A 17460-nucleotide genomic window follows, 5' to 3' on the forward strand; every position below is an offset into this window, starting at 1 on the left:
AATGAGCACAGAACCAAATTTAATAATGTGTGATTAGAATTTTTAAAAACTTCAAAAAGGAGATTAAAAGAAAGGGCATTATTCTCAGATTGTTTTGTGTGACTTTGCATTATCTCTCCACCAAGATAATCAGCTCCTTTGAAGGTTAAATTAAGCTTTTTAAAAAGCTTTTAAACCCATTTTTTAAAAATTAATTTCTTACTTCCTTTAATGAATTCCATCCCTGCCCTCTTACACCCCAACCCAACTCAACATCTATATGTTCTCTCACTCAACTGCTTGGAAGGTAGCAGTACCTTTTGATCACACTGGGACTACAGCATATTATAACACTTGAAATTGTATGGTTTTGCAGTTGCTACTTAATGGATATATTTATTTCGCATAAAAGTTGCTGTTCTCCTTATTTTTGCCTCTCTGATGTAGAATCCCTTCAGTTATGAGCTTAATCTATTGAGTATTAAAAAAATAAGACTAAGATCCCTAAAAAGGCCACTTTTTAAATGCTTTATGGAACTTGTTCCATTTTGGGGGATATGATATGAAAAGGCTATCATTTGCAAGCACATAAATTTTCTATTATCTATTGTAAATTGTGTTTATCAAATACATGAAACTGATCTGAAAATTTCTTCTTCTAAAACAGTATGAACAACTGATATTTATAAGGTTGAATTAGTATATTCAGTAATTTGGCATGATTATTAGTCCTTGGTGAAAAGGTAATATAGATGGACAGGACAAAGAGATTTCCATGTACAGATGAAGATATATAGTGGAACACATGCATTACTTGATTAAATTATACTTGGTGCCATCTGATACTGTGGAATATACTTTTCCAAATTAGACAAAAATGAAAATAAAAGTTAAATAAATGTTTTCTATATGCTCCTTAGCAACTGGAGGAACTACAGAATATGATTATTTTTGTTATTCCATTCCTGCTCCCAAAGATGAATTTGGACACAGACAGAAGATATGTCCACTAACTACTTTTGCCTTAAAGAATGCCAGATAGGCCTCCTAGTTAAAGTACATATACATATATACCTATATACTCACATACATGTATACCCAGAATATACATCAATAGACAAAATGTGTGTACATGGACAAAGGAGCAACTAGGTTAAGTAGTGGATAGAGTGTCAAGCCTAAAGTCAGAAAGACTCATTTTTCTGAGATCAAATATAATCTTAGATATTTAACAGCTGTGGGACACTGGGCAAGTCACTTAGCCCTGTTTGCTTCAGTTCCTCATCTTTAAAAAATGATCTGGAGAAGGAAATGCAAACCATTCCAAGAAAACCAAATCATTCACTCCTTTGGTAAGTTAGTGGAATCTTAGAATATTATTTTAAATACCAAAATAAATGTATGAGTGCAAAGGAAACAAGTTATATTAAAATAAAATTATAAAAATGTTTAAATAATTCAAGAGCCCATGTTTAAAGATCCCTGTTACATAAGTTATATATTGTGATATAGACAAATGAATTTCAAGCAAAATTACCATAGTTTCCTTGAAGTTTCACCACTTCACAATTTTCTTTGTTAGCTTTGTCTGAACAATAATTTTGATAAGTATCACCATCATTCAATAGAAGATCAAGAATAGGAGTACACTTTAGAGAAAAGAATGTTTAAAAGTCGAAGTTTTAAAGGAGCAATACAGAGAATATTAAAGAATAAGAAAGGTGTATTGTGATAAGGGTTAGGATTATAGTTAATCCTACAATTGGAAGTAAAAGTATTGATCCATAAGTGCTATGGTAAGATATTGCTTTAAGAATTTTAATTTAATTATTGCATAAGAAATGATAAGCAGGCTGGTTTCAGAAAAACCTGCCAAGACTTACATGAACAGATGTTGAGTGAAATGAGCAGAACCAAGAGAACACTGTACACAGTAACACAAAGTTATGTGATGATCAATTGTGATGGACTTGGCTGTTTTCAACAATGTGGTATTTCAATACAATTCCAATAAACTTGGGGTGTAAAATACCCATTTGTATCTGGAGAGAGAACTATGGAGACTGGATGTGATTTGAAGATTAGTACTTTCATGTTATTTGGTTTTTTTTTTCATTCTCATGGTTTTTTTTTTCTCTTTTGGCTTGAAAAAAAAAGCACACCATGACAATATAGAAATATTTTTAAAGGATTGCACATATATAATCTATATTAGATTGTTTGCTATCTTGGGGAGAGGGAAGAAAGGAAGGAGGGAGAAAAATTTGTAACACTTTTAAGTTTTACAAAAATGAATGTTGACAACTGTCTTTACATGTATTTAGAAATAAAACCAAATAAGAAAATTAATATATAATTATTTAGAAATACTAATTTTATGCAGCTGTCTGGGAAAAGGTTTAATAATGCTTAATAATTTTAAATGAATGTTTTTACTTGCTTATTCATCATTAGTTACAAAATAAATGAGCATGTTCCCAAATACACATACGCTATCATTCAATTAATAGAGTATTCTTGATTAAAATTCTTAGTACAGATTGCTAATTTAGATTTATTAGAAAAATCTATGCTTATGGAATGGCCCTCTTCAGTTCTAAGCCTTTGAAAAGGTTTAAAATTTTTTTAATTTTCATTTTTAGAATGAAAGTAGCAAGTGATGATGTTGTATAGTTAGAGTAGTGTTAGGCTAAGATTGATTTCTAGGATGAAAGGATGTGCATTACACGAGTAAAGATACCATTGCGGACTTATCTTGGGATCTTGGGTTGGACCCAGGATGAAACACAAAAGTTAACAACCACCATGAGTACAGGGGCAATGGTATGGAATTCTCCTTTCTCTTACATATCTGCAATAAACCATATTTTTTTCAGTATTTTTCAGAGTAGGCATGTAGGGCAGGAAAAAATGGATCTTACATCTTTGCAAAGTGTATCACTACTAAAAGAGTCTTGAAAAAGCTTAGAGATGTTTGGTCTGTCAGAACTGACTTGGATTTAATTTTCTTTGTACTTATTCTATTGTACAGTACAGTATAGTACAGTACAGTTTTGTACAGAAAATACTATATGAAAAACCACTTTCTGCAGAGTGGTATTTGTTACTTACCAAAAAAGCCTAAATGTATAAGATGACATAAAAATGGCAGTTTGTGACCTTTGAGGTTGATGAAATGTCAGGATTAAGCTAGGGTAAATTGCTTCAAATCCTGTTAATACAATCATGTTTCTTAATCAGTGCCTCCTCAAAGAACATCTGAAAACAGGAGTGGTTTTCTGAGAACAGAACACTGAGAAATAGCTGACTCTCATGACAATTAACTAGTACATACTGTGATTTGATGTGATTTCAACTTTTACTGTAAAAAGGGCAATAGTTACATTAGCACATTTCATTTACAGTAATAATGTTTTTCCACTGAAGAGACATAGTTTGTATATAAGAAAGAATTAAACTTTTATAACTTCTATAAAAATAAATAAGGAGGTTCTTGAGCATACCAATATCTGATTTTAAAGAATTAAGATAGAAATCATCTTCAAAATTTGAAAATTTCTCATTTCTAAAGTGAGATGAAATATAGTCCAAAGCCATTCTATGGAACTGTCTTCTTTCCCTTCTCTTTCTGAGGAAAAAAAATTAATAGAGAATTATCTTTTCTTTGTAAAAGGAGAAAACTGAAAATTACTTATTACTTATTAACTGTGTTTTTATGTGTAATATCAGACTGAATTCTTAATCCTAGCATAAATGGGAGCCCCATTCTGTATGCATAAAAGAAAAAATTTAGTTTAGGATTTGTCTTTATCAATCTGTATTTACCAAAAACCATTAGCTTTACTTATAAATGAATGTTACAACAATACTATTTCTATTAGTCAGTATAGAAAACAGGTGACTGAAATTCATTCTACTATAAAAGTTTAATATGCTATCTTAAAATACCCAAGAAATAAATACAATTTAACTATGTTTTGCCAAACTGTAGATCTGGATATTTTGATACTGTGCAAACATTTGGTCTCAAATACCTTTCCAACAGCCCAAATTACAATGTAATGGAGAAATACTTAACAAAACAAAAACACAGTAAAACATGATGTTAATATGTATTTTTTCTGAATGTTTTTGGTTTTTTAATTAATCTATTTTTAATACACATTGCTTTATGAATCATATTAGGAGAGAAAAATCAGAGTAAAAGGGAAAAAACATGGAAGAAAAAAAAGCAGAAAAAAATAAGTGAATATAGCCTGTATTGATTTACATTCAATCTCCATAGTGCTTTTTCTGGATGCAGATAATATGCATTTTTAAGTCAATATGTGGCCCATAGAGATCCTTATGTACAATTTAGTTGGACCCTCCACTTTTCTTACTCTTTTAATATTAGCAATGAGCCATCTCTTCTTTTATTTCTGATAGTAAGTTACTTATGCTATTCCTCAATAAAATCTCATCCAAAAATGAGAACCATTTTTCTCATTAATTCTACGGAGGGTATTTTGGAAGGAGTCCATGGAATATGTTGCACCAGTCAAATGGTTTATAGATGGAAAAAAATATTTTAGAAGCAATGATAAGATCATATGGTCAGGAACTGTTCTTTCTCCCAATAATTCTGATTAGATCTTAATCCATGAGTGGTTAAAATGCTCCTCAAAATCCCTGGTGTTCACTTAGCTGAGTTTAAAAAAGATTTTACTCAACAAGTAAACAGAGTGGAAGGTTCATGATGCTGCGAGACAAGCCAGCTAAATATTATGACCTCTTTCTACTGCTTATGGTCACCCTATTTTGGCAGTCCACAGAAGCTGGTAAGTAAAATGAATAGAGAAACTTTATTTTACAAATAGCTTCAGCTTAAATAATTCTATTTATTTTTTAAAAAATATGTTGACTAGACTAGATTTTTCTTTGATTGTTAAATAGAACATTTAGATAAATGAACACTTTTCCCTAATTCATGGAATTCAATGAAATTGAATTCACTAAGATTTATGAAGGAAAGAGAGAATTCATTCTCATCCCATTTTCAAGTCAAATGCATAGCTATTTATGATAATCCATTTTTAGAAAAGCTTAGTAAAATATCCATGCCAACAATTACATAAAATCAAATCCAAAATAGAATGTAAACATAGGATGTGAGAGAATCTTTTTCTTTTACCTGAATTCAAAAAATCAACTTCACAACTGTAGGATGGAGTTGATATGGCTAAATACAATAATAATAATAATATAGTTAACATTTATATAGTGCCTCTATTACTTTAAAGATAGCATATTTGATCCTCATGATAACTCTGGGAGATAAAAATGTATTATTCCCATTTTTACAGATGAGGAAATTGAGACAAATAAGATTAAATGATTTGGTGAGAGTCACATAGCTAATAAATGTCTAACACTAATATTATACTCAGGAAAATGACTCCATTTCATCCATGATGAATTGAAAGCTAAGAAGGTCAGTGTGTTGCCTAGGGTCACATGGAGCCTGGTGGGTCTTAGGTAGGATTCAAACACAAGTCTTCCTGATTCACATCTAGCACTCTCTGTCCTGTTGCCTTTTTGCTAACTAGGAAAAATCAGAGGTGGGATTTTTAATCCAGGCCCTTTGATTCCAAAGCCAGTATTTTTGCCTTATATCTGATGAAACAGGGCACAAGATATTAAAAATAATATTTTCATGAATTAATGTTTCATGAAATAAAACATCTAGACTTTAGCAGAATTTGACTAGTCTTTTCTCCCTATCAGATGATGTGTCCCTGCTGATACTCTCACTTACACCAAAGACTTTCCTTCACATGCCAATTTTCTACCCATCCTTTAAACACCAATTCAAATACTGCCTCCTGCATGAAATATCCCTTAGTCTTAGAGCTACTAATGACCAATAAAATGGAAACTATGTAATTTTGTTTTGCCACTTTCTCATATTGTTTTCATGTGATGCATTTAATTATTTGAGTTTGGATCTTAAGCTTGTACTGTATGAATAAGAACAGGAACACATCACAGTACTACATACATAGTGATGCTTAATAATAGGTATAAAATAAATTAAAGAATGATCACCTCTTTTCACTTTCTACTCTCTTTTTACTCTCTTATTTGCACATGCTCTCTCTAATTGCCATTCCTCTGCAGTCTTCCTCTCATTAAAATAGTACTCCTAGAATCCAAAGACTATACAGAGCATAGTAATATGTTTAATTATTTGAGTTTAAATCTTAACCCCAAACTGATTCTAAATAAAAATAAAGACAATGATTTACATCGTCCTTTTGTGGCTAAGGACTCAAAGAGTTAGTGTTAATGAATGCTTGCTTATCCACTTGCTTGTTGAATCTTCAATAAGTCCCTTAAATTTCTTCTGTCTATTCTTCCACCTTTTAGTTAAGGACCTAATTATGACCTTTAACCCTATTTTTTTGTTTTGAAGGAACTTTTTCATTTTCCCTACCACCTTAAATTTCCTTGGCACGATACTCCATTTTGCTTTTGGGTCCTTCTTACAATTTTTTTTTTTTTACCAGAGACTGAACTCTGGATTAATGTACGCTGGGTTTTCTGATTCTGGGTCTGCTTTCCCTTAGCCACTACTTCTGATTTCTATGTTATCTTTCTATCCTTTCTTGATATCTTTTGGGTCTTTCCTTAGCTCTTCTCAATTTCGCTCCTAGGTTTCATTTGTCTATCTGACTTGGCTCAGAAAATCCAATTGTCCAAGCTGTTCCTAAAATATCCTACCTTAAATCTTTCATATGATACTTTGGTGAATCCAATACTTAAGCCTGACAGCTCTCTCCATCAGTGTAGATCATAATCTAGCTATCTTTCTTGTCTATGTCATCAGTTCTCCATTGAGGAGTTACCAGTGTGCAGAAGAATGTCCATATAACACTTGGACTATCCAACTATTATTCCTAACTTTAACTATATAACTAGCCTAACTCCTATTACATATATCTTAGATGAAAATTTTTATGCAACTTCCTGTGTATGCATCATTAGCAGTTTTATGTAATAACTTTCAAATAGAAATGGGAGCAACTAAACCATACATTAGGATCCCCACAGAAAATCATATATTCTATCTAGATTCTATTGTGTTTTCATATATTTTGTTAACTATTTCCCAATTACATTTCTACTAGTTGATATTTAATAGCTCTGCCTACTCTAAGCCTAATTACATCTGCCTTAGCCTTTTCCATCATTACCCTTTAGGTTCTCTAAAATTTTAATTCTTCTGAAAATATGGTGATTTATGAATTGCAGCCATAAGATATCATGGGAGGAGAATCCTGGTGGAACAAGTTTTGCCACAGGACACTTATGTGCACATAATGGGTGGATTCCTAAGGGAAAAGACAAATTATCAAATTCAGCCAGTCTTCATATTTCTATAATCAGAGAAAAAACATAAAATTTAGGTTCTTAGACTGAAACAGACATCAGAGGTCCAAATCCCTTATGTTACAAATGAGAAAACTGAAGGCCAGGGAGGTAGTGTGTGATCCAAGGTCACATAGACAGAAAGTGTTAGATATAGAACTTATAGTCCCTCATTTGTAGCTCATAGGATCTTTACCATCTCATACTTACTACCAATTTGCACCTGTCAATGAATTTCTACAATAATGTTGTATATTTTTCATCAAGGGCTAAGCATCAGTCAATATTTCTGTCAAGGCATATTGTCTTGTATAAGAAAACAGATGATTCTTTTTCATAGTAATTCAGTATATCATAATAACAAGTTCTAATTACATGCTTATTATGTGCCAATCTCTGCTAAAGAGTCAGAGCTACAAATATTAAAATTTAAAAACGAGAGTCCCTGTCCTTAAGGAGCTTACCTGTCAGTGGATGTGATATGTGTATATGAGTGCTAGAACTGGAATTCAGATCAGCCCTCAGATACTTATATAATCTTGGCAAGTCACTTACCTGTGTTTGTTTCTGGTTCTTCATCTGTAAAAAGGGAATAATAATAACACCTATCTTCCAAGGTTGTTGTGAGGATTAAATGAGATAATAATTGTAAAGTGCTTAGGGCAGTGCCTAACATGTAAGTGCTATATAAAATATTACATATATATAGATATATACATATACACACATATAGTGTATATTGTGTGTGAGTATATATACATACATATATACACATTTTGTATGTACATGTGTATATTTGTAACAATGTGTGTATAGATAGATAGCTATAACTTGGAACATATGTTTATGTTATTTATATGTGTGTGTGTATATTGTGTAGAAATCTGGTAAGAGAAAAGTTATTACATGAAATGTATGAGTTTAAATCCAAATATCAGATATATATTGTGTGATCATGAGTAAGTCACACAACCTCTGCTTACTAAATTTCTTCATTTATAAAATGGGGATGACAGAATGTTATGGAAACTAGTGTCTTTTTATGAAACATCTTATCTCAAAATGCTGCTTAAAGATTGATAACCAAGTATTTCATAAATATTTTTCATTCATTTGTCTTAGGTCCCAAATTTGGATTCATTCAAGGTCAAAAGTCCCTTCTCTTCCCCAACGCGTGCACACACACACACACACACACACACACACACAATATCTGTAAGAATCATAGAATTACTGAACTGGAAGGAACTTAGAGCTTATCCCAGTCAGACTTTTTCATTTTATAAATGAGGAAACTGAGGCAGAATGTGAGATTACTGCAATTATTTTATTCAATTAACGAGAGACCAGGACTTAGTTCTCACCAAGTTCCCTCTTGTTCTGTATTTACTTTTCACTTTCAGTTTTGGGAGGAAAATTGTGGGGTTTTCCCTCTGATATCAAGAGACGCTCAAAAGGCTTGGTCAGAGCAGAACCATATAAGCAGAAAGAAACAAGAGAAAATGCTTAAGTACTAATTTGCTTATTTTTAAACCATTAGAGGTTCAACCTGAGAAAATTTGTTAATAAACTTTAACTCTTGTGCTTCATCTTCTCAGTAGTACATATATACACAAATATAATTCTCCTTTTTTTCTAGTTACCAGCAAAATTGCCTTAATATAAATATGATATATTGGTTGTAGCTTTATTATGGTCTTAAGTTAAAATTTGTCTTCAACCTCTCTATTCTTATTGCATTTATGATATTCTTAAGATCCTCTTTTACATATTTAATTTTTTTACTCTGAGATTGCTTTTGTAATTTCTTAATATTTATCTACTCTTATTAATCATATTGAACTATAATTATTTAAGTTCATTATATGTGAAATTTTTATATGTAACTGCCATATTATTTAGTATATTTATTTATAATATTAAAATAAATTTTTCAGCTAAAAAAATAAAATGGAGATGATAATGATAGTGATTTTTAGATAATGACTTGGATAAGTAAAATACCTCCAGTGAATGGTAAAGATTTATTGGTAAATGTTAGCTAGTAGATGTTTGAAATCTGTTCATATATGTCCAGAATGAGAAATCCCACTCAATAGAATAAAAATCTCTTCAAGGTAGCTATATGACCCTGGGCAAGTCACTTAACCCCCAATTGCCTCATCAAAAAAGACAAAACAAAACAAAACAAAAATCTTCAAGGAAAATTCTGTTTATAATTTTGTACTTCCAGTATCTGGGACAGCACCTTGCATATTTTTTCCTTAATAACAACAGTTTTTGCAAAGCACTTTACAAACATCTGATTTTGTTTTTACATCAATCTCAGGAAGTAGGTGCCATTCAACCCTTTTTATAAATGAAGATGAGACAAAAAGGCTGACTTGTCAGTCAGCTAATAAATGTCTGCTGCTAGATTTGAATTCAGATCTTCATGATTCCAACTCCAGTATTACATCACCTACCTGCTTCTTTTTTTCTTTGGGATCTGTGTTTTCATCATTTCTGCCTCTGTGTAGATGTAAACTAATGACTATTCCCATCGATAACTTAGACACATCTGTGAAAAATTCAAAAAAGAATGTTTAGTATCAGAAACCAATAATGACTTGAAAGTAGAGGCAGTTATCCCCTTTGAAGCTAAACTCTAAGAATCATGGGACTTTTCCATCTAATATGCATCTATATTATTTATGTGTTGTCTCTCCTGCTAGAATGGGACTCCTTGGAAACTTACTCTTTTATTTGCATCCAAGGTACAATGCTTTGCACCTAATAAGCTCTTAATAAATGATTCATTCATTAAATTATTCATACATCAGAATAACTACTCTTGGTATAGAAATGCTTCTTCCCTCCACTAACGAAGTTCAACAATTCATCAGTTGATTAAAGTCTTAGAGAGATGCCTGGAGCAGTAAGAAATTAAATTAATTTTTGAGGGATACACAGCTAAGACAGTCAGTTCTGCTATAATATGATATAGTTGGTTCCCAAAAAACTCTGCAAAGAATCATACAGTTAAAACTATAGAGTTTATGGGCAAAAGAGGCTCAGAGGTACAACAGTCAAAAGCTTCATCAGAGACACATAAAAAGGATAGGAACCTAATAAAAACAGCAGTGTAATTTTATACATAGTAAATGGCTAAAATATGTAAATGCTGTAACAAATAGTGGCAGTATCCCTGACCTTTGGCTGCACTTGGCTAGAGATATGCTGACAAAGTTGGTGGTTGCAGATGACGAGACAGACTTGGAACAGCATCAATTCAGGGAAAAGAACACTGGATGGAAAGTGGAGATGAGTAGTAGGTCACAGATGTGGAGGACCCTTCTTCTATCCAGAGCTGCTATCATACATGAAGATACACAATAAATATGGCACTTGAAAATGACCTGAAATTCAATTGTGAACGTGGATATGGGAAGGTTGTAAATTGTTGTGAACTGTGGTTATCCAGCCTTGCAGATAACATATTCAATGAACCAAGATATCTGAAAGATATTTAAAGTATGGATGTGTCTCTGATTTGTGTTCAGATCAGCTAGGTACAATTTTTTCTTTCTTTCTGACAAAATTTCATGTAAGTAAACCATAATTCAAGTTCTGCTCAAATTGTTTCCTAATAAATCAATTACATTGGGAAAATCTTTATTTTTCAAAACAAGTGTTATAGCAGAATTGACTGTGTCAGAGAAAGGATTTGAAGTCAAATCTTTCTTATCATGTATTTTCAGATGAAGAACCATTAATTGGGGAAAGAACCAACTTCACTAAAATGGAACTTCCTAAGGAAATTCAATCCATAAATTTTGAAAATGAAAAGTTGCACAGTTTGTCAAATACTGTAAAACATGAACAAATGATGAGTAAGTACATTTTTGCTTTCAAGTTGATAAAATTGAAAAATACTAGGGATGTATTTTTCTAATTGTATATGTTTCAAATTGTATGTGTTAACAAATGAGATGAATGAAAACCCCGAGAGACAGTGTTTCTGGGTAATTAATAATAAATATATTAATTAGATTAGCCAGCAGGCAATAAAATGATGGTCACTGGTTTTGATTTAAACAAAGATGGCAATGGAGACTCTAAAATGCTTTGAGATCCTTCTGAAAGGGAATTTTCCTGAAAAGTGAAAATCAATCTTGATTGGTGGATATTTAATAAAGAGATAAGCTAACTGTCTTCAACTCCTCCTGCTAAGAATGTGACTTGGTGAGACTCAGTAGTCTCCAGTCATCCAGGCAAGGGAAGCTATCTGACTTGAGCTGGATCACCCTAAACTCAGAGTAAGAGTTCATCAAGTTTGGATTCTGTTTGTATGCTAAACAAAAATTACATCTCCTGGTTGGGGGAGGTCCTAACAAAAAAATGAGGAGCACATTCTTTGAGGGCTAGGAACAATCTCATCAATCATTCATGACCTTTAAAGACCAACTGACCTCAGAGTAGTTGGTCTTTACAGAAAATAGAAGGGAAAAGAATTCTTATCATAATTGTATAATTTCTCTTATTCCCCTCTTTGATTCACTCAAGAGCCAGTCTCCTCAATAAATTACCAGCTGCTATGACAAATGCTTCATCATTTTTAATCATGAGGTTTATGATGAGAAATAATGTAACAGGGAAAGGGGAAGATGTTGACCAACTCATTGACAGGGAATATATTGGGGGCTGTCTTCTTTGGCAAGTATTTCTTAATGGCAAGATCTCTTTCTCAGTAACCCATCCATACTGCCCATTTCATTAGTCCATCCTACTTTAGTGCTCAGAGGTCTCATTTCACACAGTTGGCTGGTTTCTGAAACATCTCCTAAAGCAGTCCTCCAATCCTCTGGGAATCTTTCCTCTTAAACATTCTAGAATGGGTAGCATTTCAGGGCAGATTCTAAAGGATTTTCTTTTCTCATTCAGGTTACTTGCTGACATCACTTTTTCTGTTAAATTCTCTTGCAAAATAGCTCTTAATATAATTCAAATTTGCTTTACCAGTAACCAAATCAGATAGAGCAAGCTCAAACCTTATAGCTCTAACAAAAACACCAAATTAGAATCTGTAGACCAGAAACTTTACATATTTTTCTATTCTCCTTGCTGATCTAGTCTTATCTCAACCTGCCAGCAGCAAGCTGAAAGAAGAATTCAAAAGTCTGTGATGATTTGACTTCTAAAATGAGCCCTTTTGGTTATGAATTTGATATTTGCAATGTAGTTACGTAGCCTTAAAAAGTACCTTTTAAATCAGCATTGATTTTTACCATTATTTAATCTCTAGTGTTCATCTGTTTCATTCTTGACCATAAATTCAAATCCCAAGAAGGGAAGGAACTATTAGTTTATTACCTATAATTGTCTTGTGATGCAAGTTAGCAAATTGTTATGTTGAACAATTGAAAAAATTAGAAAATTCTGAACCCAATTTTATATTTGTCATAATGATCTGATTTTATTTATTTTGTTTTTTAAAAAATATTCTATCTAGCTATTCATTTTGTTGTTTATTCTAGTCATTTACTTTTACTTGACCATTCCCCTCTTTAGGAGAAAGAAAGATGGCTAAGGAACTATTAACAGAACACTTTTTAATAAGATGTGTGGTGTTCTCTTCTTTTGTATAATATATGATCGTTCTCTCTGGGAGCAGGTTTCTTGGGGAGATTTTCTGGAGACAGCCTTAGTTTCAATTCAGAGTAATAATCACCTCAAATGTAGCCAGCTGATAAAATCCAAATGTTTATTTTCTTCTTCCAAGTCTTGTCTCTTTCCTTGGGCCTGATTAGCTTTCTTAGAGGCCTATCTCCCTCTTTACTTCCAAGAGCTCTTGCAACTTGAGCTTTATTGCCTCCAGCTCCCTCTGAATCTTGGTTCTGCCCGATTACAGATTAGCTTCTCAATCTCCCAAACTGAACTCTCACTCTCTTAATCTTCCAAAGTGACTTCTGGCTCTAGCTCAACTCCGACTAGTGGTTTCTTCTGAACTGACTGACTCACTGAAGCTCTAAGAGCTTCTTTTATATGATCTCTTAAAGGTGTGAATCCAATGGTTGACTCCTCCTCTGAGAGAGTGGGATTGTGGGCTTCTGACTTGTGAATCTCCTGAATCTCCCAAACTTGTGAACTCCAATATGTGAGCTAATGTGTGAACTCTCAAAGGTGTGAGCTCTAATGTGTGAATTCTTAAAGGTGCAAACCCAAGCACACAAGCATTGCTTCCATCAATTCCATTGAGTTATCACCTTGTTTCAAGTTCTGGCCCATAACATCTCCTTGTAAGATCAGATCAATCATACTGAACCATGCTGAATTAGATAATTATTGTCTCTATCAATTCTAATGACTTAACACTTTGTAAGGATTCCAACAAAGATGGTCTCTAATACAAAAATGAATTCTCTTAAAAGTTGCCAAATTAATTTCAATTGAACCGTGTTTCCCCAATAATAAGACACTGTCTTATTATTTTTTTGGATAGAAAAACACCAGAGGCTTTATTTTCAGGGGAGGGCTTATTTTAATGAACATTGACAGCAATTTTAATAAACAGGTAAATGTGAACCAAAAAAAGTATCTTTATTCAATAATGATCATGTTATCTTCTTCAACAACATCATCATAAGTGTCCATACCCTGAATTCCGTCCTGGATGTCTTGCGCCTCTATTTCCTTCAGAAGAAGTGGACCCAATCTGTCATGTCCAGCAATATAGCTCTCTTTAAATGAACATGTCTTGTCCAGGTAACCTGCTTGTAGTGCCTTGGCGATACAGCTGTCAATAATTTTATCCCATGACTTCTTCACCCAAGTCACGACTTCTTCACCCAAGTCACGACTTCTTGCAGACAGGGCTTACAAAGTTTCCACGCTGATTTCTTTCCATTCTATTTTCAATGTAGTCATTGACTTCCATGCGCAAATGGTCCTTGAGTGGCTTGTTTATTGCAATATCAAGGGTCTGGAGATAGGCAGTCATTCCTGCAGGAATCATTACTTGATCTATTCTTCTCTCTGCAAGGAAGTTCTTCATTTCTTTAGCGCGGTGAGTGCTGGCTGAATCCCAGATTATCAGACCTCTTTGGTTACCTCGCATAACAAGTGGCAGCATTAAATCAACCCACTTTCTTATAACGGCTTGTGTACACCAGGCTTTTTCGGTTTCAAGAACATAAATGCCTGATACACATTCAATCTTATCTTTCTTGCCCTTACTGATTATTAGAGGTGTGGCTTTCTTTCCATCCAAACGAATTGCCAAAACACAGGTGACCTGTGCAGACAGAATAATAAAATTATGACCATCAGTCCTTCTTTTCACTCCATCATGCCCCTCAATAATGTTTTAACCCCATCATGCTCCCTGAGTGCTCCTTCTATCCTCCATGATGCCCCCTGAGTTCTTCTTTTATCCTCCATCATGCCCCCTCATTCCCACTTACATACCGGGTTTTTATGTTGTCCTGCCTCAGCTCTCCTCCGCGGCACTTCTCTCAATGGCGCCAGCAAGCAAATCACTGGGGAAGAACAGGATGACACGCTCACTGTTGCAGTTCTGACTGGATGCAGCTTGGAGCGCGGCGTGCGTTTCATCCAGTGAAAGGGGGTGGAGGGGAACGGTGCATACAGAGGGTACCGTAATGTAGAGTGTAGCACAGGGGATCACCTTCACTACAGTAGCAATCTCAATAGGGCTTATTTTCGGGGGGAGGGCTTATCTTAGAGGAATCTTACACAGTAAGGGGAGGGCTTATTTTCGGGATAGGTCTTATTATTGGGGAAACATGGTAGCAAAAAGGTTCTGGGATGGGATGTATAAATATGTTGAATAATCAATTTCAAAAAACAGTGCATGTCAACAAGTTAGGTTTTCATTTCAGAATTGAGCTTCCCATGCTTAGTACCCATGTGGTAGTTCCAAATTAAATAATAATCCTGAACAAATTGACTTTTCTCATTGAAGTAACACAAGATATTCCATAAGTTATTCTTCTCTAAAGTAATTGATTGCACTATAATTCTTTTCTTTGAAGCAAACTTAAGATGTTTCTCATTCAATGTTAGTAATTAACAGAATAATAAACTTGATCCCATAAATTGTCACGTCAATATCCAATTATTCTTATATCATTCTGAAATACTTAAGGACCTTATTTTATACACATCTGAAGGATAGAAAGATACCAAAAGTATATGAAAAAAATTCAGGTTTACTTAATACTAAAAAAAAAAATACAATAACTACTGACCTGTATTTTCCTTCTCTCTCATCTACACAAAATCTTTGTGAGATTCTTCCATACATGAATTGAGGATATGCTCAATGAAAATATTAGTAAAGGACAAGCAAGGTTTTACAAGCACCATTCTACAATGGACCATATCTTTATTGTCTCACAATTAACTGAAAAATGTGGAGAACATAAGATTCCATTTAATATATCATTTGCTGATTATTAAAAAACCATTTGATTTAATGGAATAGAACTCTGCCTTTAAGGATTTTCTATATCACGGTACTTCCAATCCATGTATAAAAGTTATTCAAGATCCCTCTGAATATGTAACAACAAAAATATCTGATAACAAATATCTAATCAGCGCATACAAAAGATTTCCCCTATAATGAAAGAATCCCAATGAAGAGCCTAGGTTAGCGAGATATTCTTCATGAATAATGAGATTCTAAAGATATTCCTATTTGTTGATGACATATGCTCACATCAAGCCTCAAAATATTTCAGTGACTCTAGGAAGTGAATTGTAATCATTCAAAGGAGTTTAGACTGACCAAAGGAAAGAGCAAGTAGATAGAGACTGTCTATTGTCCAGATTTTAATATGCATTTCAGTAAACATCCAGTGAAATTTAACCATGAGTAAAGGACAAATGGACAAAAATGATGCCCAAAGTTGAACAAGTAGAGAAGAATGGGATGGATTGCCTTTGGAAAACTTCAAAACTATTTTAATAATTCCAAATTTCCCACAAAAGCAATAGCTCATAAAAAAAACCCAACATTTTATTAGTATTTCTATGTATCAATAATAAATGGAACAAAACTATCACCAAAGAATTTAAAATTTATATCATCCAGATGCTTATGGAGATGTGTACAGTAGGTATGAGCAAGTCAAATATAAAATCAATCAAACATTATGAAGAAAAACAGGAGTATTCTATAATAAGAGAAAAAATCTGACCATCTGGAAAGAGTGAAATGACATATAAAAAATGACATATAGACAACCAGAGCATTTTTCTGGTACTTTTGTGATGTCAGCAGAAATCAAGGGAGACCTCCAGCATGTTTAGTAGACCCTTTGATCTTAAGGGATAATATGGATAATAGTCACCCAGAGTAAACAGGCATTAATGAATTGTGATCTTTATTATTGGACAGAACTTTTGAATAAATTGGATTATAGATTCATTTGAGTATCTAGATATTGTTTCTTAATCATCATTATGTAAAAATTAGAGCATTATAAATATTTAATAATTTAATAAATTTTGTATCAATACAAACAAGGAAGAATTGAGTCAGTAACCACAATAAACAATATTCTTGTTGATTCTACAGGCTTTCTTCTCTCACATTATAGTGTTGACTTGGAGCAATGAGACAAGAATGATTGTTATCTTTGACAAACATACATCAAATATTTTCTTATTCTTATTTATAAAATCTCTAGTGATCTACAATTATGCAGGAATGTTCTTTGAGTTGTTTTCTAGTAATGTTAGAAATGTTGTTAGTTTTTCCCTGATCCATTCATGTTCTCTCTCCATTGTATTTGTGACTATTATCACAATATATCACAAATCTGACCAGTGTTGGAGATACAATCTATACTAAAGCCAACTAGTCCAGCTAGAGACTGACTCTTGAGTGCTAATTTCATTGGCACAGTGCTGACCAGCTAGTAAATATATGTGTCACATAAACTCTTAAGCCTCAAAGAAACATATATTTTGCAAGTCCTGTAAAGCAACCTCAAGCAATTATTAATGGCAATATTGTGTTTTTTCTTAGTTTCTGGAGTTTCTAAGGATTACCTATATGATTCA

At 33.1% G+C, this 17460-nt stretch overlaps 1 protein-coding gene across 1 annotated transcript in view; it reads left to right on the forward strand.

Annotated features, from left to right (window-relative positions):
* Positions 1–4675: 4675 nt before the first annotated feature.
* LOC127538664 (uncharacterized) overlaps positions 4676–17460 on the forward strand; it is a 91288-nt gene continuing 78503 nt past the window's right edge. The window contains exons 1-2 of the mRNA XM_051962429.1: positions 4676–4799; positions 11130–11261. Coding sequence (XP_051818389.1) covers positions 4715–4799; positions 11130–11261 — 217 coding nt within the window. The 5' untranslated portion in view covers positions 4676–4714. The remainder of the gene's footprint in view (positions 4800–11129; positions 11262–17460) is intronic.

This window comes from Antechinus flavipes, chromosome 5 (genome assembly GCF_016432865.1).
Source record: "Antechinus flavipes isolate AdamAnt ecotype Samford, QLD, Australia chromosome 5, AdamAnt_v2, whole genome shotgun sequence".
Classification (NCBI taxonomy): domain Eukaryota; kingdom Metazoa; phylum Chordata; class Mammalia; order Dasyuromorphia; family Dasyuridae; genus Antechinus; species Antechinus flavipes.